At 48.9% G+C, this 24,020-nt stretch overlaps 2 protein-coding genes across 2 annotated transcripts; both read right to left on the reverse strand.

The window, feature by feature from the left end:
- Positions 1-16,902: 16,902 nt before the first annotated feature.
- LOC124705729 lies at positions 16,903-18,222 on the reverse strand. Its single transcript, XM_047237436.1, has one exon. The coding sequence runs from the start codon at positions 18,220-18,222 to the stop codon at positions 16,981-16,983; it is 1,242 nt and encodes a 413-aa protein (XP_047093392.1). The 3' UTR covers positions 16,903-16,980.
- Positions 18,223-19,863: 1,641 nt separating this feature from the next.
- LOC124650479 (dehydration-responsive element-binding protein 2D-like) lies at positions 19,864-22,877 on the reverse strand. The gene is made up of 3 exons (XM_047189999.1): positions 22,800-22,877; positions 21,595-21,885; positions 19,864-21,036 (listed from the first exon to the last, which is right to left on the reverse strand). Exons 1-3 carry the CDS (start codon positions 22,874-22,876, stop codon positions 20,175-20,177), a joined length of 1,230 nt encoding a protein of 409 aa, XP_047045955.1. The 5' UTR covers position 22,877; the 3' UTR covers positions 19,864-20,174.
- Positions 22,878-24,020: the final 1,143 nt, after the last annotated feature.

Genomic DNA, 24,020 nt, shown 5'->3' on the forward strand with positions numbered 1-24,020 from the left:
CACGTGTGTAATGGTGACGAGTGTGTGCACCGTGTTAGTACTTGGTTTGTGCTATGATCATGATCTCTTGTAGATTATGGAGTTAACTATTGCTATGATAATATTGATGTGATCTATTCCTCCTACATATGCATGAAGGTGACAAGTGTGCATGCTATGCTAGTACTTGGTTTAGTAGCGTTGATCTATCTTACACTAAAGGTTACTAAAATATGAGCATTATTGTGGAGCTTGTTAACTCCGGCATTGAGGGTTCGTGTAATCCTACGCAATGTGTTCATCATCCAACAAAAGTGTAGAGTATGCATTTATCTATTCCGTTATGTGATCAATGTTGAGAGTGTCCACTAGTGAAAGTGTAATCCCTAGGCCTTGTTCCTAAATACTCGCTGAGTTACTACTGCTTGTTTACTGTTTTACTTGCGTTACTACTGCTGCAATACCACCACCATCAACTACACGCCAAGCACTTCTCTGGCACCGTTGCTACCTGCTCATACTTATTTATACCACCCGTATTTCACTATCTCTTCGCCGAACTAGTGCACCTATTTGGTGTGTTGGGGACACAAGAGACTTCTTGCTTTGTGGTTGCGGGGTTGCATGAGAGGGATATCTTTGACCTCTTCCTCCCTGAGTTCGATAAACCTTGGGTATCCACTTAAGGGAAACTTGCTGCTGTTCTACAAACCTCTGCTCTTGGAGGCCCAACACTGTCTACAGGAAAGGAGGGGGAACGTAGACATCACCTACTGGAGGCCAAACAGGCCTCAGCAGCTCGCCTTGTGCGTGCAGCGTCAACAAGAAACAAACCGGGATTATTTGACCCGGTGGAACTCCATAAGAAACTCTTGTGAAGGAGTAATCGAGGCACAAGCCATTGCTTGGTTTTGCAATGGGTGCAGAAGAGGATCACTGCTGTGGCAAAAGCTACAAAGGAACATGCCAACAACTATGGCAGAAATGATACGAGTGGCGGATAACTACGAATTGGGAGACCCAATGCAACCGGCAGTGCAAGCTGAGCCGGAACAAACAAACCAGCCTCAACAGCGCCAAGAGCAGTACCGGGATAACCGGCACAACAAAAGAAGGGAAGATTTTCCGGATAGAAGGTATGGGCAGCAAGTAGCCGCAGTGCAGGATAATTCCGGCGCCAGCGGCAGCAAGAGGCAAAAAACCGGATCGCAGCCATGGGCGGGTCCTAAGAAACAATGGGTTGAAAAGAAGCCGTGGGGTGAGAAAAAGAATTGGCAAGAACCTTCAATATACACCATGGAATCCGCAATGGAGCAACCATGCCGGTTTCACACTCCGAATCCGGCCAAGCCGGCAAACCATTTGACTAAAGATTGTTCCTGGATCAAGTACTTGATGTTGAAAGGCGCGGTAAAAGATGCGCAAGCACAAGGCTGTACCACGATACTGCCACCATCGCAAGACATGTTGCATCAACAACTACCACCACCGCCACCGCTTACCGGAGCAAATGCCCTACCGGTACAACCTCAGCCAAACCGGCAGCATCAGCAAGTTCATCAGGTGGGAGAAGGCAATGGCCAACCACCTCCGCCGGCACCTTTGGGCCGGAACATTTACCAGGATCCGGATGTGTGCTGTGTTGTGTTCGTCACTGAGCCAACAGACAGGCAAAGCCTGCATCGCCGTTACATGGAAGTGAACGCTGTGATGCCGGCAGTACCAAAATACATGTTGTGGTCAGATCAGGAAATCGCCTGGTCGTTCAAGGATCACCCCAAGGTAATGCCTAATCTGGGTGGTTATGCTCTTGTTGTGGACCCAATCATGCATGGGCCAACGACTTGAGTCAAGTTCAGCAAAGTACTGATAGACAATGGGAGCAGCATAAACATAATGTACCGGCACACCATGCATACGCTGGGAATAACAGAGAACATGCTACAACCAACCCACACTACTTTCCACGGAATCGTTCTGGGGTTGTCCTGTTCGCCCATGGGAAAATTCCGGGTGGATGTGTCTTTCGGAGGACGTGATAATTGCCGGGTGGAAAATATTCTGTTTGAGGTGGTGGATCTAGACAGTCCTTATCATGGACTGCTGGGGAGACCGGCATTGGCGGCATTTATGGCCTCCACTCATACGGCGTATCTCAATATGAAGATGCCGGCACCTCGTGGACCCTTAACTGTGGTGGGAAACTACAAAGTCTCACTGGAAACTGCTTCCGCCGGATCAAATCTGGCAGAATCGCTGGTGATCGCAGAGGAAAAAAGGAGGATGCAAACTGCGGTAGCGCTGGCTCAGTCCTCACAGTTGAGCTTAGCGGTAATGAGTGGCAACTTGGGCACACCGGCGTTCAAGCCAACCAAGGAAACGAAGGACATTGTGCTGGACCTAGCTTACCCTGAGCGTACCGTTCGTATCGGTGCCGGCCTGAATGAGGCATAGGAAAGCGCGCTCGTCAACTTCCTCCGTGAGAATCGGAATATCTTTGCTTGGTCTACTGATGACCTGTTGGGTGTTCCGAGGAAGTTGGCTGAGCACTCTTTGAATGTCCGGAAGGATGCGAAGCCGGTGCGGCAACCCTTGCGCCGGTTCGCTGAAGACAGGAGGAAAATCATTGGAGAAGAAGTAACAAAGCTGTTGGTTGCCGGTTTCATCGTGGAAGTACTGCATACTGAGTGGCTGGCCAATCCGGTGCTGGTCGAGAAGAAAAAAGAAGAGGAACCCAAAGCTCCAAAGGTGTGGCGCATGTGCATCGACTACACCAACCTGAACAAAGCTTGCCCGAAAGATCCTTTCCCTTTACCCCGGATCGATCAAGTGATTGATTCCACTGCTGGTTGTGAGCTGTTGTCTTTTCTGGATGCTTATTCCGGTTTCCACCAGATTCCCCTGAAAAAGGAAGATCAAATAAAAACTGCGTTCATTACCCCGCACGGGGCTTATTGCTATGTTACTATGCCTTTCGGTTTGCGCAACGCTGGTGCAATGTACCAGCGCTGTATGCAAAAGTGTTTGTTTGATCAAATCGGAAAAAATGTGCAAGTCTATGTGGACGATGTCGTGATAAAAACGAAGGTAAAAGAAACCTTGATTGATGATTTGAGGCAAACGTTTGACAACTTGAGAAGGTTCCGGATGAAACTCAATCCGGCAAAATGTACCTTCGGTGTTCCTGCAGGCAAACTGCTTGGCTTTCTCGTATCAAGCCGAGGAATTGAGGTGAATCCATTAAAATTCGGGCCATCGAAAGAATGACTATACCACACGATCTCAAGGACGTGCAAAAATTCACCGGAAGCTTGGCATCGCTAAGCCGGTTCATAAGCAGGTTGGGAGAAAAGGCTCTGCCTCTCTATGCTTTGATGAAAAAATCCGATACCTTCGTCTGGACCCCTCAGGCAGACACAGCGTTCAAAGAGCTAAAAACAATGCTGGCAACCGCGCCGGTATGGGCTTCACCTCTAGAAAGGGAGCCCATGTTGTTATACATCGCAGCAACAAACCGGGTTGTGAGTGTTGTAGTTGTGGTGGAAAGAGAAGATGAAGGAAAAACCGTGCAAAGACCGGTATACTAACTGAGCGAGGTGCTCTCCCTCTCGAAACAAAACTACCCTCACTTCTAGAAAATGACCTATGGCGTGTTCATGGCCGCCACAAAGCTCAAGCACTACTTTGAAGAGCACCCAATGAAGGTAGTGAGCGAGGCACCCATTTCAGATATCATGTGCAACAAGGATGCTAGCGGTAGGATTGCCAAATGGGCAATTCAGATATCACCATACGTACCGGTATACGAAAGAAGAGATGCCATCAAGTCGCAAGATTTAGCTGATTTCTTGGTTGATTGGGCGGAAATGCAATACAAACCGCCAGAACAAAAGATAGAATACTGGAAGATGCACTTTGATGGATCCAAAATCAAAGAGGGTCTAGGTGCCGGTGTGGTTCTTACTTCACCAAAGGGAGATCATCTCCGGTATGTTCTCCAAGTGCATTTCAGGGCATCAAACAATGTCGCTGAATATGAGGCTCTGATCCATGGGTTCAAAGTCGCAAAAGAAATCGGTGCACACCGGATCATTTGCTATGGTGATTCAGATCTTGTGGTGTAGCAGTGTTCCGGAGATTGGGACGCAAAAGATGCCAACATGGCCTCATACCGGTTTCACGTGCAAAAGATTGCCGGCTTCTTTGAAGGGTGTGAGTTTCATCATGTGCCGCGGGCAGAAAATGAAGCCGCGGATACGCTCTCCAAGTTAGGCTCCTCCCGGCAGGAAATTCCTCCCGGAGTGGCTTTGGCTCACCTAAGGATGCCATCGATTAAACCAAGTCCGGAATCGGAGTCAATTTTTGTACCGGAGTCACATGTTGTGCCAATGGACATTGACGAAGGGAACCCGGCGACTATTCCGGTAGACTCGGGGACTGCAGGATCTCAGCCGGAAGAGGCTATGCTGGTGGACAGTATGGAGATAGACGTACCGGTGTTTCTGGTCCGGCAAGTGCCAGCCTGGGTTGAACCTATTAAGGAATTCCTGATCAACGGCACCCTGCCGGTTGACGAAAATGAGTCAAAAAGAATCCAAAGGAGATCCAAGGCCTACACCATCATCAATGGAGAGATGTACAAGAGAAGTGTTACCGGTGTCCTCCAAAGATGTGTCGAACCGGAAGAAGGAAAAGAAATGCTGGTGGAAATTCACCAAGGAGAGTGTGGGCACCATGCCTCATCAAGGGTGCTGGTGGCAAAAGTGTTCCGGCATGGGTTCTACTGGCCCACGGCACTGGAAAATGCTGAGGATTTGGTGCGGAAATGCAATGGCTGTCAGCGGTACGCCAAGCAAAACCATACCCCAGCATCCAGTTTAAAAACTATACCATTAACTTGGCCGTTCGTTGTCTGGTGCCTTGACATGGTTGGCCCATTCAAAACTGCAAGGAGCAGTATGACCCACATCCTAGTGATGGTGGATAAGTTCCCTAAGTGGCTCGAGGTGAAACCTATTGCCAAATGTGATGGGCATACGGCGGTGAAATTCTTAAAGGATGTTATCTTGCGGTATGGCTACCCGCATAGCATTATCACTGACAATGGAACAAATTTTGCTCAAGGAGAGTTCAAAAGATTTTGTGAGGATAACAACATCCAGCTGGATTTGTGCTCAGTCGCACAACCGCAAGGCAATGGCCAAGTGGAAAGAACCAATGCTTTGGTGCTTTCCGGTATCAAACCAAGGCTTATTGAACCACTTGAAAAGACACCGGGATGTTGGCTCGATAAGCTACCATCAGTGCTGTGGAGCATAAGAACGACTCCAAACCGGTCTACCGGATACACGCCTTTCTTCATGGTTTATGGGGCGGAAGCCGTAATACCAACTGATATCATACATGATTCGCCAAGGGTTCAACTCTATACTAAAGAAGAGGTAAAAGAGGCCCGAGAAAATGATGTGGACTTGCTAGAAGAAGCAAGGGAGCTGGCTTTGGCAAGAACAACCATATACCAGCAGAACCTCAGACGCTATCATAGCCGGAAGGTTAAACCAAGAGTGTTCCGGGAGGGAGACCTGGTGCTACGCCTAGTGCAACGCACTGAGGGGCGCCACAAACTCTCACCTCCGTGAGAAGGACCTTTCATTGTGAGCAAGGGCCTACACAATGATGCCTACTACTTGATCGATGCACATGAATCAAATAAGGGAAAGGCGGACAGGTCAAGAGAGGAGACTAAGCGTCCATGGAACATAGCCTTGCTGCGTGCTTTCTATTCCTGAAGATGTGCTGTAAGGAGTTCTTTTTTGTACCTTATATGCTATGAATAAAAGATGTCGGAACCTCGAATGAATCTCGGGGACTGCCCCTACTAAAATTGCATGCAATATGTTTATTTTTTTCAGTTTACCGGTTGCTTGTTGAACACTTTTTCTTTCCGGTTTAGTAACGTGCTAAACCTACCGAAGTCTTCGACTCTGCTGCTGTCCGCAATCCGGCTTCATGGAAAGCAAGATAAACCGGTAGGAATTAAGCACGCGAACCACGAAAATAGGGAGTGGGAGCGAACAATCGGGAAAATTTAACTAACCCCGGTTATACCGGTTTTTTGTGAAAAATTTCGAGTTATTTCTAAGTTCAAGAAAGTGCTTGCTTGGCAAAAGAACTTTGTGACTCATACGCCAAAACACCCAAAAGAGGTAGGCAGAGCCAAAGCAAAAGAACCAAGTGTGCATCGGATTGGATGCAGAGACGATTCCGGAATCTTCACAGTGCAAGATAAAAGCAAACAACGAGTAAAATGCTAAGATAGCATACAAACTTAACTCGATAACTTACCGGTATAACATACCGGCATGAAATGTTGTAGCACAGCCAAAAGAACGGCAGAGTATTATCTTACATCATAAACCCCGGTATACCGGGGTAGAATTTAACAAGCATTATTTTTGAGACAATCAGGTGAGGCAAATGCATAACAAGAGATATCTAGGCAACAGGGGGCTGAGCGCCGGCACCAGGAGCTTCCGGAGGGGCATTGCCTTCACCGGCTTCTTCATCCTCCTCGTCCTCAACTTCTTCCTCGTTGTCAGAGAGTGCATCCTTGACGTCGGGAGGAGGAGGGATGAAGGTGCGGGTGTGGGCGCATTCTGCGATCCGATAGGCGCGATCCTGCCGCTTGGCGGTTAGGACCGGATCCTTGTCCATGGGCGCGTCGCCGCGGAGGCTGTGGAAGGCATCCAGATCCAGGTCCTCATACCAAGAACAGGCAACGCGTAGCGCTGCATCTGCTCCGGCACGGGCCGCTGAGCACTTCCATTCACGGATTCTCCGGCATGCGTCCCTGAGGCGGTCGGAGATAAGCGTCACGTTGGCCGGCACAGCTTCCTCAGGCCACAGCTCTTTGAAGATCTCCATGGCACGATCCGGAAGATCGACCAGGTGCCGGTCCACGGCGCGCATATGCTGGATCCGGGCGGAAAGCGCGACCAAGTGGTCATAAGGATCCCAGGGCGCGTCCGGGTTGCTCATTTCCTGTTCCGCCCTGCGTTCCGCCACCTTGTTGTGAGCATGCGCCTGGGAATCCGGAAAGAGCCCTGCAAGAAAAAAGAGAAAATATAAGGACATACTACCGGAAAATGTAAGCTTATAAGCAAAAAAGGGGAAAGAAAAAAGCTTACTGAGGGCCAGCGCATCGGTTTGCACAACCAACCGGTTGTACTCCTTTTGCTCCGAGTTTAGGAGGGCGATCCGGTCCTGCGCCGCTTTCCGCGCAACGGTCTCCTCCTCCATCTCCGCCCGCAGCACCGCAGTGTTGTTGGTGTACTCCTTCAAGGACTCGTCCAGCTTGGCCTCAGCTGCAGCCCTGGCCTCCTTCAGCTCACGAGCATGCCGGAGCTCATCCTGCATGAGCTTCTCCTTCAGCTCACCGATGAAGGTTTTCTGAGCCTCCAGGGCCTGGTGCTGCTCCGAGGCAAGCTGCTCCTTTTCAGCTGGAGTCCGGAAAAGAAATGTTAACAGAAAGGAAACATGTAGGATGAAGAGAGGCAAATCAACCGGAAAAGAAATGGTACCTTGAAGCGCTGCGAGCTGAGCCTTGATGGCCTCGATGGAGGCTTCCGGAACAGCTGGTATGCACAGAGTTTATAAGTACTAAAAGGAAAACATCCGATAAAAAGAAGCCGGGGCACAGAAACTAACCTTGGCACTTGTTGTGAGCCTCGGAAAGCTCCCGGTGCTCCCACAGCAACTCCTCGAAGAGCTGCTTCCGGACGTCCAACATGCCCTGTTCAAGTTAAAAAGTTTCCGGTAAAGAAGATGCCGGTGTTGAAAAAAGTTTCGCGCTAAGAACTGCGCTCTCAACCCGAAACTCGGGGAATGGCTAGGCCGGTTTTCTGTATTTTTAACAAAGTTTCGCGCTAAGAGCTGCGCTCTCAACCCAAAACTCGGGGACTAGGAAGATATATATGTAATTTTGAAAGAGTAAGAACCGGCATAGATTTAAGTAACTATGAAGTTTGTGCAACTTACCACAACATTGTTGTTGGCGTCGTGCCACGCGGTGTCAAATTCTTTGACCGCGCGCCGCAGCCGGCCAAAGTGCTGCCCAGTGCTCCGGGGGCCGGCAGGATCGATCATCGGCAGCTTGTCTTTCCCCAAGCCGCGCGTCGCTGGGCACAGATCCGCTTGATTCCACTTCTCAGCGTAATCAAGGAGATGACCCAGGTTGGCTCCTCCGCGGGTGAGCTCGGTGATCCGGCCCAGCTGAGCTGAAGCCGTTTCTCCGGCCACAATGGCGGCGCGGCCGGCATGCAGTACCAAGGACCGCGAGCCGGAGGAGGGAGCGCTGGCAGCAGTGGCCACCGCGGCAGGTTCTTTCTTGGAGAGCAGGGCGCCCTCCGGAGGTGTAGGGGTTTGGCCGCCGCGGGTTCTTGTGCAAAGAGCTTGGTGCCCGCTGGCGGTGTTGGCTTAGCAGCAGCAGGCTCGCCGGCCGAGCTTGCCGGAGGAGGCGTTGGCGTGATCTTGGATGGCGCAGGAGCTTCAGGCGCGTCCTTTGCCGGAGCGGAGCTTGCCGGCGCGGAAGAATCCGGCACGGCCTTGGAGGGGGAGGAATCAGCAGTCTTCTTCTTTTTCTTCTTCGGGACGGGAGGAACCTGAGGTTCCGCCCTCCCGGCAGCTTCAGTATCAGCGCCGATGTTGCTGGCGCCGGTGTCTTGGGTTTCTGGAGGGGAGACAAGGTCCTCCTCCGCGCGGAGATCAGCAGGTTCAGGGGCCGCGCGCCCCGCACTTGTGTTGCCTCCCCGAGAGGAGGCAGGAGATTTGCCGGCACCAGATGGTGCCGGGCTTGGTTGAGGAGGAGGTGAGGCCCTGGCGGCTTCCTCGGAAGTTTCCGGCCTCATGCCGGTAGCGCTCTTGGAGATCTTGAGCGCAGGACTGAAAAAGATAGAAAAAAGAGAACTTCAGAAAAAACAACCGGAAAAAGAGGTTCACGGAACAAAAAGGAAAGGGGAAACGGAAACTTACCCGGAAGCAACCGGCATCTCTCGCTTCCGGTAGTGCTTCGAGGTGACCTTCTTCCCGCCAACAACTTCCTTCCGGGAGCGCTTGGCGGGAGGAGCTTCGCTCGGGCCGGCTTCGGGCGCCGACGCCTTGTTCTTCTGGCCCCGGGAGGAAAGCTTCTCCAAGAACTCCCGGCCAACCTCGGCTTGTAGCGGAATAGCGCGCTCCACGACCTGTGGGTTGGCGCTGGCTGAGGGGGCATCTACAGAAAGACAATGCATGAGGAAGCGAAAGAACAAATACCTCGAGAACAGTGACCTCATCATCGGAACCGGAAGCTTCGGTTCAAAAGTTACCGGGGCGCGAGGTGTGGGTGCGGCCCATCTTGTTCTTGGTCCAGACCATGTAAGGATCCGGATCCACCTCGTCCAGGTCGCGCTTTTGGCAAGGACCACGTTCCTCCGCAGCGATGCGAGGAAAGCGCTGGCGGGCCTGAAAAAGAGAAAAAATCAGTTAGTTATGCATCGAAAGGCTACCGGAAAAACAGTCCGGATTGCTTGAGTTCTTACTTCGTCAGTTGGAGGATTCATGGAGCTGAGGGGAAGAAACCCCACTCCCAATCCATCGGCATGTCGGTTTGGCAGATCTGCCTAGCCTTGAGGACTATGTCCTCTTTGCTTAATGCGATGCCGGTAATTTTAGTGGGATCGCGGGGGCCGCACATCTGGCTCATCTTGTGAACCCGACGCTGGAGGGGAAGCACCCGGCGTGAGATGAACACGCGGACGATATCATCGGAGCAGATGTCCGTTTCCTTCTTAAGCCTCTCCAGGAACCGAACAATCCGGTTAGTTTCGATATGATCGTTTCCCGGATTGAACCCCCAGTTGGCCCTCGTTGGCGTCTCCGGGTTATAGGCCGGCAGATTGATAAAATCTGCGGCGCCCTTGTTTCTCACATAGAAGAAGGTCTCTTGCCATGCTCGGCATGAATCAAGACCGAAGAATTTGAAGAAGGGGCTCCCCTGACGGGCGCCCACGATGCAGGATCCGCATCGCACCGGAGGCTTGGGCTTGGGGATGTCTTTGCCTTGGACCGAGTTGATCCGAAGGCAGAAGAAGCGAGCAAAGGCTTCTTTTGAGGGAAGTAGGCCAATGTAGGCCTCCATGAAAGAAACAAAGCAAGAGAGATAGAAGATGGCATTGCCGGGAAGATGGTGGGGTTGAAGTTTGTAGAAATCAAGGAATTCGCGGAAAAAATCAGAAGCCGGAAGGCCGAAGCCGCGCTCGAAGTGAGAAAGGAAAACGACGAACTCTCCAGGTTCGGGCGCGGGTTCCACCTCGTCACGTGGAATCCGGCAAGATACCTGTGCCGGTATCCTCCGGGAGTGGTACAGCCAGTCGATATCCTGCTGCACCACGTCTGAGCCCTTCCAGGCTTCGCGGGTGATTGCGGAAAGATCCACTCCGGAACCTTGGCCGGAGCTGCTAGCCTCCTGGCCCCTTCCGGAACCGGCTTCCGGAGCGGTTGAGGAAGCTTCCATCCGGGCCAGTTCGGCCGAAAGCCCGTCTGAGGCTTCGCTGTGATGGCTGCTGGCGGCTGGTTCGGAAAGATACTCTTCGCTGGACATTCAGGTCTAGAAATACCAGAATCTACCCAAAAACAGATTTCCCAAGATCTAGCCCCGCGCGAAGATCTACGAGTAAGAGAAAAACCAAGAGAAAAAGGGAAGGTAAATCCCCAACCGGCCAAGAACAAGAAGGCAAAAAAGAAGAAGGTTAGGGGGCATTGAAGCCAACCTGAGGCGGCAGAGGACGTTGAGGGAGACGGTCGCCGGAGATGCGGCGAAGTAGCGGGCGGAGAAGATGAACAACAACGAGGAAGAACGGAGGTTGCTGAGGGACGACCGGCGCAGCAACAGCGAAGGCTCTGCGGAGAGTCTCTGCGCGGCGGAACTCAGCGGAGTCACTGCGGAAGTCCGTCGGAGGGCAGCACTCTGGCGGCGAACGACGGCGGCGGAGCGCAACGAGCAGAGAACTCTGGGCGCGTGAGAAGTTATGAGTGCGAAGAAGAGGAGAAGGAACCGCCCCCCTTAAATAGGGAGAAGAAGTAGTGGGCTGGCAACCGCTGGGCCACGGCGGTTCGGTTCGTGGGCCGCCACGTGGCGCGATGATACACGCACGAAAAACAGAATGCCACAGGTAGGCCACATAGATCCGGAACGGCAGCGAGGATCCGGTGCAGCGCCATAAATGCTAGCGCATAAGCCGAAGGGAAGTGACCCCTGACACTGTGGCGTCAGGCACAGTGCGCATGTCACTGACAGGCACTGTACCCGAGAAATGCTCGACTTCTCCGAGGAGAGTTTAATGACAAAGATACCGGAATGGCTCGGTACGAACAGACATAAGTTCGGCAAAAACGCCGGAAGGATTGAGTTGGTTACCGGAAGGATTAAACCGGTACCTTGAGTAAAAGGAACCTGGCATGGTCCGTTGTATAGGATCCATCGGACTATACCAGTTTCGGGGACTAATGTTGGGGGGATGACCCCCGGTATGCCAAAGGCATGCCAAACCGGATGGTTTGAGCCATCAAGATACCGGTTTAAAGGTTGTTCCGGAATGAGAAACTAGGCTTTTGGCTAAGTAAATCTATACCGGTATCCCAGGAGGGGTATGCCGGAATCAGCTAAGAAGGTACCGGATTACCGGTACAGGCAGCCCTGTAGCACGTCGGCAAGACTGGTCAAAGATTCTCTGAAGAGCTAGAGGACAAGGATGAGCGAATCACTACAGCTTTAATCGAAGCTCTGGAGCTAAAGCAGATGATGACGTAAAAGGTACCGGAAGACGTCAACCTCCCTGATTAAAGAGATACCGGTGACGCCGGTAGCTAAAGAAGCTTTGTAAAGTAGTTTGTCTAGTCAAAGATACCATTAGGGTTTCTTAGGGTTTGTTCCCCTGTAAGCCACCCTCTCCCCTATATAAGGAGAGGGGGTACACCCATACGCGGGTATGCCTCATATGCTACGTGGTATCCAAAAACCTTTAATCTCTTATGATCAATGAATAGAAAGATCTGAAGGGGAAAATAGTTCTTGTGTTCTTCTTCTTCTTCTACCTCTGGCCAAGGCCAAGTTCTTAGGAGATCCATCCAGAATCTATCCCATCCTTACCAAAACCCTCACCCGAATCCTCTAGCGCACATTCGGCCCCAACTTAAGCCATCCCATGGCATCTGCCTGTTCACCACGACGACAGGAAACCGTTGAGCGACGAGGAGTTCACTGGCTTCATTCTTCAGGGGCTTGACCAGGAGTACGCCACGTTGGCTGAGGCTGTTCACGGTGCTACAACATCGATGACCCCCCACGAGTTGTACTCCCGCCTCATGAGCTCCGAGCAGCGCATCGAGGCGCGCCGTGACGCCATCATCGCCGACCCCGCAGCTGTGGCCTATTGGGCTGCTCGAGGCAGCCCTCGCCCGCCCGCGACCCATGGTGGCCCACGCCCTCAGGTGCCTCCATCGGCCCCGCGCCCCCAGGTACCCGCACCATCTGCCCCGCCGTCGGGTGCCCCGGGCACCGGTGGCCACGGCTCGCGGGTCTGCCAGCTGTATGGCCGTGACGGCCACCTTGCCTCCAAGTGTCACCGCCGCTTTCAGCGGAGCTTCCTGGGGATCAGCAACAACGGTCAGGGGAACGAGCGCCAAGCCCAGATGGCTAACTACGGCCCTGCTCCCGCCGCTGCCCCTGCAGCCCACGTTGCTGCTAAGGGAAAGGAGCAAGGGTCAACGCCATCATACCTTGTTGATCTCGCCTGGTACATGGACACTGGCGCTACGGATCACCTGACGAGCGAGCTCAGCAAGCTCACCACCCACCAGCCCTACTATGGGAACGACAAGGTTCACACCGACACCGCCAATGGTGCAGGTATGCCCATCTCTCATATTGGCCAAGCATCTCTCGTCACTAGTCATCCTAATAAGCAGCTCCATCTTCGTAATGTTCTACGGGTTCCTTCAGTGACTCGCAATCTTTTGTCTGTTCCTAAGCTTAATCTTGATAATAATGTCCTATGTGAATTTCACCCATTTGATCTTTTTATTAAGGACCGAACTACCCGGGACATTCTGCTTAGTGGCCGACTAAGCCAAGGCTTGTACCGTCTGGAGGATTCATCACTCTCTCGAGTCTTCAGCGGTGTTTGTGTGTTGTCATCACAGTGGCACTCTCGCCTTGGTCATCCTGCCACTCCTATAGTACGTCATGTACTCCACCGTCATGAGTTGCCATTAGAGTCTAGCAATAAGGAGATAGTTGTGTATGATGCCTGTTAGCAAGGCAAGAGTCATCGGCTCCCATTTGTTTCATCTACTAGAGAAGTTAAGAGTCCTCTCGAGCTTGTTTTTTCTGATGGTTGGGGTCATGCACAAACCTCACAACTATTATGTCAGTTTTATTGATGCGTATAGTCGATTTACCTGGTTTTATCTTATTAAACGTAAGTCTGATGTGTTTGATATCTTTATTCAGTTCCAACTTCATGTCGAACGTCTTAATAAGCTTGGGATCTCTCATCGTTTTTCATGCCCACATACACACCAACAAAATGGCGACGCAAGCACCGTCATATAGTTGAGACCGGTCTAACTCTTCTTGCTCATGCTTCTCTACCATTTCGATTTTGGAGTGATGCTTTTGCCACCGCATGTTTTCTTATTAATAGGCTTCCTATGCGTGTCATTAATATGATAACTCCTATTGAGCTTCTCTTGCATGAAATTCCTGATTATACATTTTTCAAGTTGTTGGGTGTGCGTGTTGGCCTCATCTTCACCCCTACAAGTCGCAAACTTGAGTTCCGATCTAAAAAATGCGTTTTGATACAGAATAATCATTTTAACAACTAAAAATGCAATACCTAACATCTAATGAAGTGTCAAGAGTATGTCCCTGTCAAACAAAAAGCATGAGCAAGACTGAATCTCTCATCATGTGCCATTCTTGCTTCTTAACAATGCAAACTGAAAGTGAAATTTAACTTGCTCCAGGAGAGCACATATTTCAATTCATTTCTAACCAAAAAGAACATCCTGGAAAAAAATCATCAGGAAATAAAAGGCCTCTCACACCCTGGAAAAAATATCATCAGGAAACACACAACCAAAGCACCAATGTCCTCTATTCAATCATAGCAGCACTGAACTAACAATAAGACACAAAAACTATGCTCATTAAGTGTCGTAATACATGCAAATATGCCAGACAAAGCATGTTAACATAAAGTGCAGGTGCAAACTGGCGAAACATACAATTTACAACCAAATTGCACACCTGGCAGAAGAGACCAAACAGACAGCCTATGGAAGAGATCCAGAGTATCAATTTAACACCTAGGATTGCCTTAGGAATTACGACGAAAATGCAGACTGAACTTCAGAGAATCAAACTAATAGTCTATGGAAGACACAAAGAATAACATTTCAACAACCTAAAAGTTCCTTTGCTCAAAGAGCATGACAAGAGTATTTTTTTCCGAATAAAGGGCATAGCCCCAGCTTTCAATAATGGAAGCCCGCACGCAGAACAGCTCTGAGATACAAGTCGTTATGTAGAAACATCACACAACTGGGAAATAACCTCCTGCTAGCTACCAGGAAAGAAAAGAACTAAAGGACCATCTACAAAAACCAACCAAACCAGTATAAATCATCCTATACCCGCCATCAAGGAGAACACAGAGTTCTATATATATATATAGATAAAACGAAGCAACCAACATGTTTCATAATCCCAGTATTTTAGCTCTAAACGTCCAGCCTTTACTTCGATAGAAGCTTTCATTTGCCACCCAAAGCGAATGATTGGCACCTAAACGTTGCTTACCTTGAAACCCTGTCCTCTTCAAACCATCCCAAAAGTGAATATATTGCGATATCAGTGAAATAATACTAACAGGATCCACTGTAAATGTATCTTGCTACAGGAGAACACATCTTTAATTTGTTTTATAGCTGAAATGCCAACACACACGCAAAAAGAAGAAGCAAGGAGAGGCATTGGCAATACTCCCAACACACAACCAAAGTACCAAGGTTCTTTCTTCAATCATAGAAGCATAGAAGTAAAAAAAATCGGACACATATTTGGGCTGGTTAAGTTGCATAATGCACACAGCTACTCTAGTATACCTAACAAAAAGATGTTGAAAAACAGAGCAGGAGTAACCATGTGCCATTAGCAAGCAGCATTGTGAACAAGAAAGATCAAACTACCATCCTTGAAAGGAGAGATACACAATAACCTTTTCAACAACCAAAAATGTAATACTAACATCTAATGAAACGTCAGAGTGTGTTGCTGTCAGACATAGCATGAGCAAGACTGAATCTCTCATCATAGAGTGCCATTCTTGCTTAACAATGCAAACTGAAAGTGAAATTTGACTTACTCCAGGAGAGCACATATTTCAATTCATTTCTAACCAAAAAACAAAACACCCAGGAAACAGATATCATCAGGAAATAAAGGCCCTGACAGTACTGCCAACACACAACCAAAGCATCAAGGTCTTTATTCAACCATAGCAGCACTAAAGTAACAACAAGACACAAACTATGCTCATTAAGTGTCGTAATATAGGGAGCTATGCAAATATGCCTTGCCAATGCATGTTCACATAAAGCGCAGGTGCAACCTGGTGAAACATACAAGTTGCGACCAAATTGCATACCTAGCTGCAGAGACCAAACAAAGAGCATATGGAATAGATCTAGAATAACAATTTAACACCTAAAAATGCCTTAGGGTTTACGAATAAATTGCATACTACAACAGAGATCAAACTAATAGTCTACGGAAGACACAAATAATGAAGTTTCAACAACCTAAAAATGCCTTGCCCAAAGAGCATGACCAAGAGTTGCTTTTCCAAATAAAGGACATAGGCCCCAGCTTTCAATAAAGAAAGCCACTCACGCAGCACATGTCTAGATACAAGTCGTTATTTACAAGCATCACACAACTGGGGGTAAAACCTCCCGCCAGCTAATAGGAAAGAAAAAAAATAAAGGACCATCTAAAGAAACTAACCAGACCAGTACAAACCATCCTTTACCCGCCATCAAGGAGAACACGGAGTTCCATATCTAGATAAAAAGAAAACAACCAACATGTTTCAGTATCCAAGTATTTTACCGCCCAGCGTCCACCTTTACTTCGATGGAACATTTCATTCACCACCACAAGAAACCGATTGGCACCTGCACGTTGGTTATCTCGAAACCCTGTCTTCTGCAAACCATCCCAAAAGTGAATATAATGCGATATCTGAGAGATAATACTAACAGGGCCCACTAGAAAAACATTCCTAAAACATGCAACATTCCTAGCATTCCACAAAGCCCATAGAACTGAAGCAACGCCAACCACCATTAAGTTTTTCGCACCACACCCCTTAAAATTCAGTCCCTTTGCAAAGATCATCCATACTAGAAGGTAAAATGTGTATATCAAAAACACAAGCTACTACGGCCCACACATATCTAGCCAAAACATAATCAAAGAAAATATGTTTAATAGATTCCTCAAAGCAGAAAAATCTACAGGTTTCATCACCAGACCAACCTCTCTTAACTACATTATCCTTCGTATGAATACTGTTTCCATAAGATGGACAAAGAAAAACTGCATGACCAAGAGTGAATCTGTCATCTTAAAGATGCCCATCATGCATCTTAACCATGCCAAGATTAACATAAATTTTGGGAGGCAGGGAGGAACAGTAATTAAATTATAAAAACATAGATCAGTAATCCACAGTTCAGAATATAAACAAGACCCTCAAGTCATGATAACAAGCAAGCCCCAAATGATAACAGCGTAGGAGCTGCTGGCAACCATCCAAAATGACATGTACTGATAGTAGTAAGAACAGCTGAGTTCAAAAGACATGCCCTGAATACAAGCGCAGAGCAAACCAGGAACATTCATGCACGCCCTGTGGAGAAAGCAGGCTCCTCATCTTCTCCTTGCATCTCGTGGGACGGAATTGGAATAATGCTCTCTTGGAGAAGGTGGTGAGTAAGCTTCATACAGTACTGGCCATTTCCAATTTTCACCATACCTAGGAACTTGCCATCAATGTCACAGCGGAGCAGAAGTTTGTTATTGAACATGACGAGCACCTCACGCTCGCTGAGCACAGCAATGTCAAGGATACCACGCATCGCAGAACCAAGTCGTGTATTCTTTTTCTTTTTGGAAGAAGTGAAATAAAGTTGCCGTGATGCCTCCACTTTTATCAGGTCAATCCGGTACTTCAGATCCCAGATTCCGGCCTCGTAATCCTGCATGACCCAGACATCTATATCGGAGGAACGGAGAGCGGAGCTGCCCCAGAAAGCGAGTGTTCCCTTCATGTTGAATAATTTCCTGTTCCAGCCTGTCTGGGCAGGACCGCGAATCAACCGGAATGACTCAGCTTCTGTGTCGAACACAATAATGTCCCCGCCGCCTTCCGTAGCGCCGCCTACCACAATGTCTTTGGCAAAATAAGGACACCAATGCAGGCTGCCATTGTGGTGGACTGGTGGTTGAGAAGACAGCAACTCATCGAGTAACTTGTGTTCCACGGAAGGCGACGAGACTGCTGGCATCTTGACCGTGACATTCCTCGGCTTGTTGGATCCCACGGCGAGGACGTATAAGCTGAGTTTAGAAAGGCGGTCTGCTGTCCAGGAGACCCAAAGCACCCTGTATTCTCCAGTTGGATGGTGCCGGTAGAAACCAGTTACTGTGCTGTGAATGTCTTTCCCAACTTGATGAGGCCACGGTAGGGGAGCCTGCTTGCAAGTGACCGGGTTGCAGATGTAGAATTGGGATCCATCGTATCTGATGATGAGGCCGTCGCAGCTAGCGCGGAGGGCCTTCTTGGGTCTGTTCTTGTCGCCCGGGACGAAGGGCCAGAGCGGTTGAGTGGACGATGCGCGGGCACCGGCGTCGCGGAGGACGACGAAACTGGCGGGCCGCCCCTGCCCGTCGATGATGGGGAGCAAGGGCTGGCGGCGGCGGTGCTCGAGCATGAACTCGGACGTGGAGGTGGCACCGCGCCACGAGGTGCTGACGGCACGGCAGCGGCCGACGTCCTTGGGCGGCAACCGGATGAGTATCATGTCGATGATCTCCCCGGGCAGGTCCTCGAGCGCCGTCGCGCCTCTCCTGTCCGGCATCGCGCGCTCCGTTCCCGGCGTGCTCCCGTGGAATTAAGGGCGGCGGCGGAGGGCGGACAAGGTCTCAGCGTGAGGCGGGACCGCAGCTCGGTGGAGCCAGACGGGGGCTGATGCGACGCTGGCTGGCCGAGGGCGGCGGCGGCTCAGACCGTACGGAGGTTGTGCTCGTACCGGAGGCGGGGGCGAAGAGGAGCGGAGGCGAGCGACGAAAAATTAGGTTTCCGGTGTGTTCCCACGGGAGATGGGGAATTTCATTTCCCGTTACTGATTGACTCCGCCGATCTCTCTCCAATTCTTTGGGATTGGCACCTAGGGAGTAGAAAACTGAGAAAATTACGAAATTCATCACTGTGTTTATCGGTCTGAAATTTTTTTTTTCTGTCACCTCAACACGAAACACACTCCCCACAGTCTTAGCATAAAACTACCAGTTTTCTAGCAAAATTTTAACTTCACTACCACTTTTCATTTCACAAACAAAGATTTACCAGATTTTTCGCAAGTGGTCTCGAGTAATAGCCGTCTGAGGACATCATTGTTGTTGAGACGGTCCGTAATTGCAGCTGTTTGAGCGTTTAGAATTATTGCAACCGGTCTGGAAAAGAAAGTCTCAGAGCCTCCAAAGTTTGGAGGAGATGGATATTATTAATGGCCATCTGAGGGGAACGCTGGTAGAGACCGGGGCTTTGAGTCGGATAGCAGAACTATCTGAAGACGAAGGACCAAAACCGGCTCTTCGAGCAGTGGTATTCTTGCTTTTTAAGAATGAAACTGAAGGTGAAATTTACTTTGCTCCAGACTCGAGATGAGCACCTATTTCAACTCATTTATAACAAAAAATAAAACGCAACACGCTGGAAACTAAAATCAGCAGGAAACAAATGCCCTTCTAGTACTAGCAACACACAACCAAAGCACCAAGGCCTTTAATTAAATCATAGCAGCGCTTTAGTAACAATCAGACTGAAAACAGTGCTAACTGCTAAGTGCCGTTATACACGTAGCTAGGCCAGTATGACTGACAAAACATGTTAATACAAAGAGCAGGTGCAACCTGCTGAAACTTACAAGTTGACCAAGTTGCACACCTGGTAGCAAAGACCAAACAAACCGTCTATGGAAGAGATCCAGAATACCATTTTAACACCTAAAATGCCTTAGGAATTATGACTAAATGGCGCACTGGACAGCAGAGGTCAAACAAACAGTCTATGAAAGATAAAGGAATAAAATTTCAACAACTTAAAATGCCTTCGCTCAACGAGCATGACCAAGAGTGGATCTCTCATCTTAAAGATGCCCCTCATGCATCTTCACCATGCCAAGATTAACATAATTTTTGGGAGGCAGGGAGGAACAGTAATAAATTAAAATAACATAGATCAGTAGTCCACAGTTCAGAATATAAACAAGACCTTCAAGTCATGATAATAAAGCAAGCCCCAATAATAACAGCGTACCTGCTGCTGGCAACCATCCAAAATGACATGCACTGATAGTACTAATGATTAAGAAGAGGTAAGGGAACCTCCAGCAGCCCGACGCATTTCAGACACAATTGTGTCTGTTTCGGTCCGTTTACGTTGGGCATGCCCAGCGAGTGAACATATACGTCACATTTGTAACAGGATACTGCATTAAACTTCTAATAGACGAGTTATCAACAAGAAACACATAACCTCGTCCCTTTGTTTATCCAGCTTTAAGAAAAGGAGTCTTGCTACTTTAAGATGCTGCCTGAATTGGAGAAAACGATGAGATGATCCAGTTTACTGCATGGTCATCTACATACACTAGAGTTGAACTGACGTAAAATTATGCAGAGAACTCCCTACTGACCTACATCAAGTGTCCAGCTAAACGATCCAAACGGCTACCAGCAAACGATGCTACTACAGTCAGCGAAGTCAAATCCCATCTCAGTAGACGAAGCCTCCCTTCCAGCTGCCATTTCAGTCACCCAGCGCCCACAGTGGCGAGTCAGCAAATTCAGTGCCCATCCCGTCGACCAGGTAATCCTCACTCTTGATGTCAGGTTGGAATGACAATTTCTCAGTGATAGGATGGGCACCAATGTACATGGCAATGTCATTCAGGTAGTCGGTGAATACTTCCTCTTGCCTAGCCCAAGAAACATCCCAATGCTGAGCGATCCTGGTGGCGTCACTGCCACCGTGTGCCAGCATCGGCTCGACTTCATGCTCACCGAGGACAGAGGCAGCGACCATCGGCTTCAGTTCACCCTCGCTGAAGCCAGAGGCGATGACCATCGGCTTTACAGAAGCGGTGAACATTGGATTTACTTCACGCTTTTCGTCATCGAAGACGGAGGCAGTGAGCATCGGCTTTACTTCATGCTCATCGAAGACAGAGGGGGCATCAACCTTCTGATTCACTCCATGCTCACCAAGGACAGACGCAGTGACCATCGGCTTCAGTTCATGCTCACTGAAGACAGTGGTAGCAGCAGCGGAAGGGGAACAAGACGCGGCATAGCATTTCACTGGTGCGTCAGCAGTGAGGGGGAGGGCAGACGGGAAGTTGACGATCGCACCGGAGCCGATGATGGCAATGGCGGCCCTGTCGTACGCGATTGCTGCATCGATGGCTGTGCCGAAGGTGCCCACCCAGTGTCGCTTGCCGCTGTTGGGTTCGCGGATCTCGGCGGCCCACCTGCCTGACTTGCGCTGCCAGACTCCCCGGTACCCATGGCGCCTGTTCTCCAGGCCACCCTTCCCTGGAGGAGCCACCACGGGAGTCCGGACCGCCGGCGTGGCACTACTCCTGGCCTGAGCTTGCTTCGTCCTGCTTGTACTGCAAGCAAACAACGAAACATGTTCGTCAAATATCAATGCAAATGGTGATAAACAAGGCCATGCTAGCTTTCTAGGAATGGTAAATACACGATTAATAGCATGGATATGAGCAAGAAGATGGGCACAAATATGCTGTGCCGTGCTCTGTGTGCTATGCTTGAAGCTGAGTTCTGAAGTTTGAACTAATGGAACTGCATACAGAGGTTCAACTAGTTGCGGTTTCTCACTGGAACTTCATGTATGCAAGCACACTCACTGGACTGGCTGATTTCAGTTGTTGAATACTCCCTCCATTCCAATGAATAAGGTGCCCTCATTTTCCATTTTTTTCTTTGACCAAAAGTTACTCCAAATATATAAAGATTGTTGATATAAAATTAGCATCATTAGAAAATGTTTTCCAATACGAATCCAATGATACTAATTACATACAATATAATCAATATTTTGTTGCTCAATTTTTCAGTCAAAGTTCATCTTGAAATACGTGTGCGCCTTATTCATTGAAACAGAGGTAGTAGTTAGGAGTAAATGTATTTTGTTGTAGACACTGTACCAAGGAATTACTCTGGAGCCAATGTTGACGATTGCCCGGGAGCCGAAGTAGGCAATCGCAGCCCTGTCGTACGCGATGGCGGCGTCGACAGCAGTGTTGAAGGTGCCCAGCCAGTGTCGCTTTCCATGGTTGGGCTCGCGGATCTCGGAGGCCCATCTTCCCGACTTGCACTGCCGGACGCCCCGGTACCTGTGGTGCGTGTTCTCCGGGCTACCCTTTCCTCGAGGAGCAGCCGCCAACGAAGTCTGGATCCCTAGTCTGTTGGTCGGGTCTTGCTCCGTCCTGTTCGCACTGCACGCAAACAAGGATACATCTACCTCAAATCTCGATGCAAACGGTGATAAACAAGGCCATGCCAAAGTTCTAGAATGTTAAATAAACCATAGTAGCATGAATGTGAACAAGAAGATACACAGAAATATGCTGTGCTGTGCTCTGCGCGCTATGCCTGAAGCTGAGTTCTGAAGTTTAAGCTAGTTGAACACTTGAACTGCATAAAGAGGTTCAGCTAGTTTGCGTTTCTGGGTGGAACTGCATGTATGCAAGCACACTCACTGTGACTGGCTGAGTTCAGTTGTTGATTAGTAATTACTTGAATGTTAGGAGTAATTGTATTTTGTAGACACTGTACCAACGAATTACTCTGCATTATCTGCTCTGCTACGCTGAAAATTCATTACATGTTACTCAAACAATTTTCAGAAATCTACCTGTGTAAGACATCCTGTCGAACTTACCAGAACATACAACAAGTTCCAACCTGAGTACTGTTTCCCCTACTGCTGGAACCATTTGAAAACCAGAGATACATCCAGTTTCAGAATTTAAACCAATAGTTCCAATTTTCATGTAAAACAACAGTTCTCATTCTCCAACAAAATTGGGCAATCTAGCGGCCACATCGCAAACGAAACTGAGGCAATAATGTATGCCTGCAATCGATTTGATAGGTATACACCGAGCTACCAATTGCCTAAACCAAAACATTTCAACACACGTGGTAGGCTACAATAGCTAGCCGCAATCGATACATGGTACACACACTTGACTTGCTGCACAGTTCATTTCCAACGCCCAAAATCCCGAATGCCTGAAGCAATCGACGCCGCGAATCAGAGCTCGCAAAAAACCCCAGCACGAGAAACCCCCGCAGGATCGCTAATTAAACGAACCCAGCAACGGAACGACGCAGGGGCTTTTTATACCTGGAGGAGGGTGTCGCCGGTGCTTGCTCCATCTCCTCGCTCCCGATCCACGCGGCGGCGGCGCCTTCCACGGGCATCCTCCTCTCCCCCTCGTCGACACACGAAGGCCAAGGCGGAGGAAACCCGCGGGTGCGACCCACCGGCACGGGGACGCTCGAGAAACGCGTCGAGCGACGGGATGCTTCGCCGGCAAGGAAATTAGGCAAGATCACTGCCACTCCAGCCCCAGAGAAGCTCGGCGATTGCGGCGTGCTCCGGTGCGGCCGTGTGTGTGTGCCTGTGCCCCCGCAGTGACGTGACAGGTGGGCCGTGGGCCGTGGGCCGGGGACGCGTGCCTTTTCCTCGGGCAGAAGAGGCTCGTAACGGGACCCGCCGTCTGGGCCCATGTTTTCTTAGACACCAAGCCCTTCTCGGCTCTGCTAAAATCTTTGCTTTGGTACAGAGTTTCTGTGGGATCACTGGGCCCACCAAACTTCAAATCTTCCCTCAAAATAAAAACCAAGCTTCAAATCTTCACTTTTCTTTTTCTAAAATCATGTTTGACAAAAAATAGTATCGGCCTTGTTTAATTTTCACGTATCCCAACTTCTTTCTAAATTCGAGTACTCCCTCCATCGCGCACGTAGTTTAAGAAATTACTTTGATCATTTATTCGATCAATAAAAATATGAAATATATGTCATAAAAAATATATCATTAGAAAACATTTTTGCATATGAATCTAATGATATAGAGTTTGTAGACATGAAATTTATATTTTATTGACCATATCAATGGTTAAAATTTATCTTAAACTAAGAGAGTAGTATATTTTGCAATCCTCAATACTTTGCCTCTAGCTAGTGGGAATTGGGCTTTTGTGGGAATTTAATGAAGGTATGAGTTTCACCCAATCCCCATCCCCTAGGGATCATCCATACCAATTCCTACCAAACCACTACTAGTACCAAACAAAGCCTAACATCGTGAAATGGCATGCCTCACAATGCCTCTATTCCCTCTTAGACGTCATCAAATTAAGTGTGGAATAACAGTACCTGCAAATACAAAAGCTAAAATAATAGTGTGAAAAGTTATTCTGCAACATTTTTGGCACTACAATTATCCCTTAAATCATCACATCTATTTTTTCTTCTCATTTTCACATAAATGTTAGAAATAACACACAACAAAAACTACTGTAAAAGACTCCAACAAGCCCCCACAATCACAGCCTCCAAT

This window comes from Lolium rigidum, chromosome 4, assembly GCF_022539505.1.
Source record: "Lolium rigidum isolate FL_2022 chromosome 4, APGP_CSIRO_Lrig_0.1, whole genome shotgun sequence".
Taxonomy (NCBI): domain Eukaryota; kingdom Viridiplantae; phylum Streptophyta; class Magnoliopsida; order Poales; family Poaceae; genus Lolium; species Lolium rigidum.

Coding starts and splice junctions, on each gene's coding strand:
- LOC124705729 (XM_047237436.1), bottom strand. CDS start 18,222: ATGCCGGACAGGAGAGGCGCGACGGCGCTCGAGGACCTGCCCGGGGAG.
- LOC124650479 (XM_047189999.1), bottom strand. CDS start 22,876: ATGCCCGTGGAAGGCGCCGCCGCCGCGTGGATCGGGAGCGAGGAGATG. Junction 21,886..22,799: donor CCGGCGACACCCTCCTCCAG/GTATAAAAAGCC, acceptor GTTTGCGTGCAG/TGCGAACAGGACGGAGCAAG. Junction 21,037..21,594: donor GGCTCCAGAGTAATTCCTTG/GTACAGTGTCTA, acceptor GTTTGCTTGCAG/TACAAGCAGGACGAAGCAAG.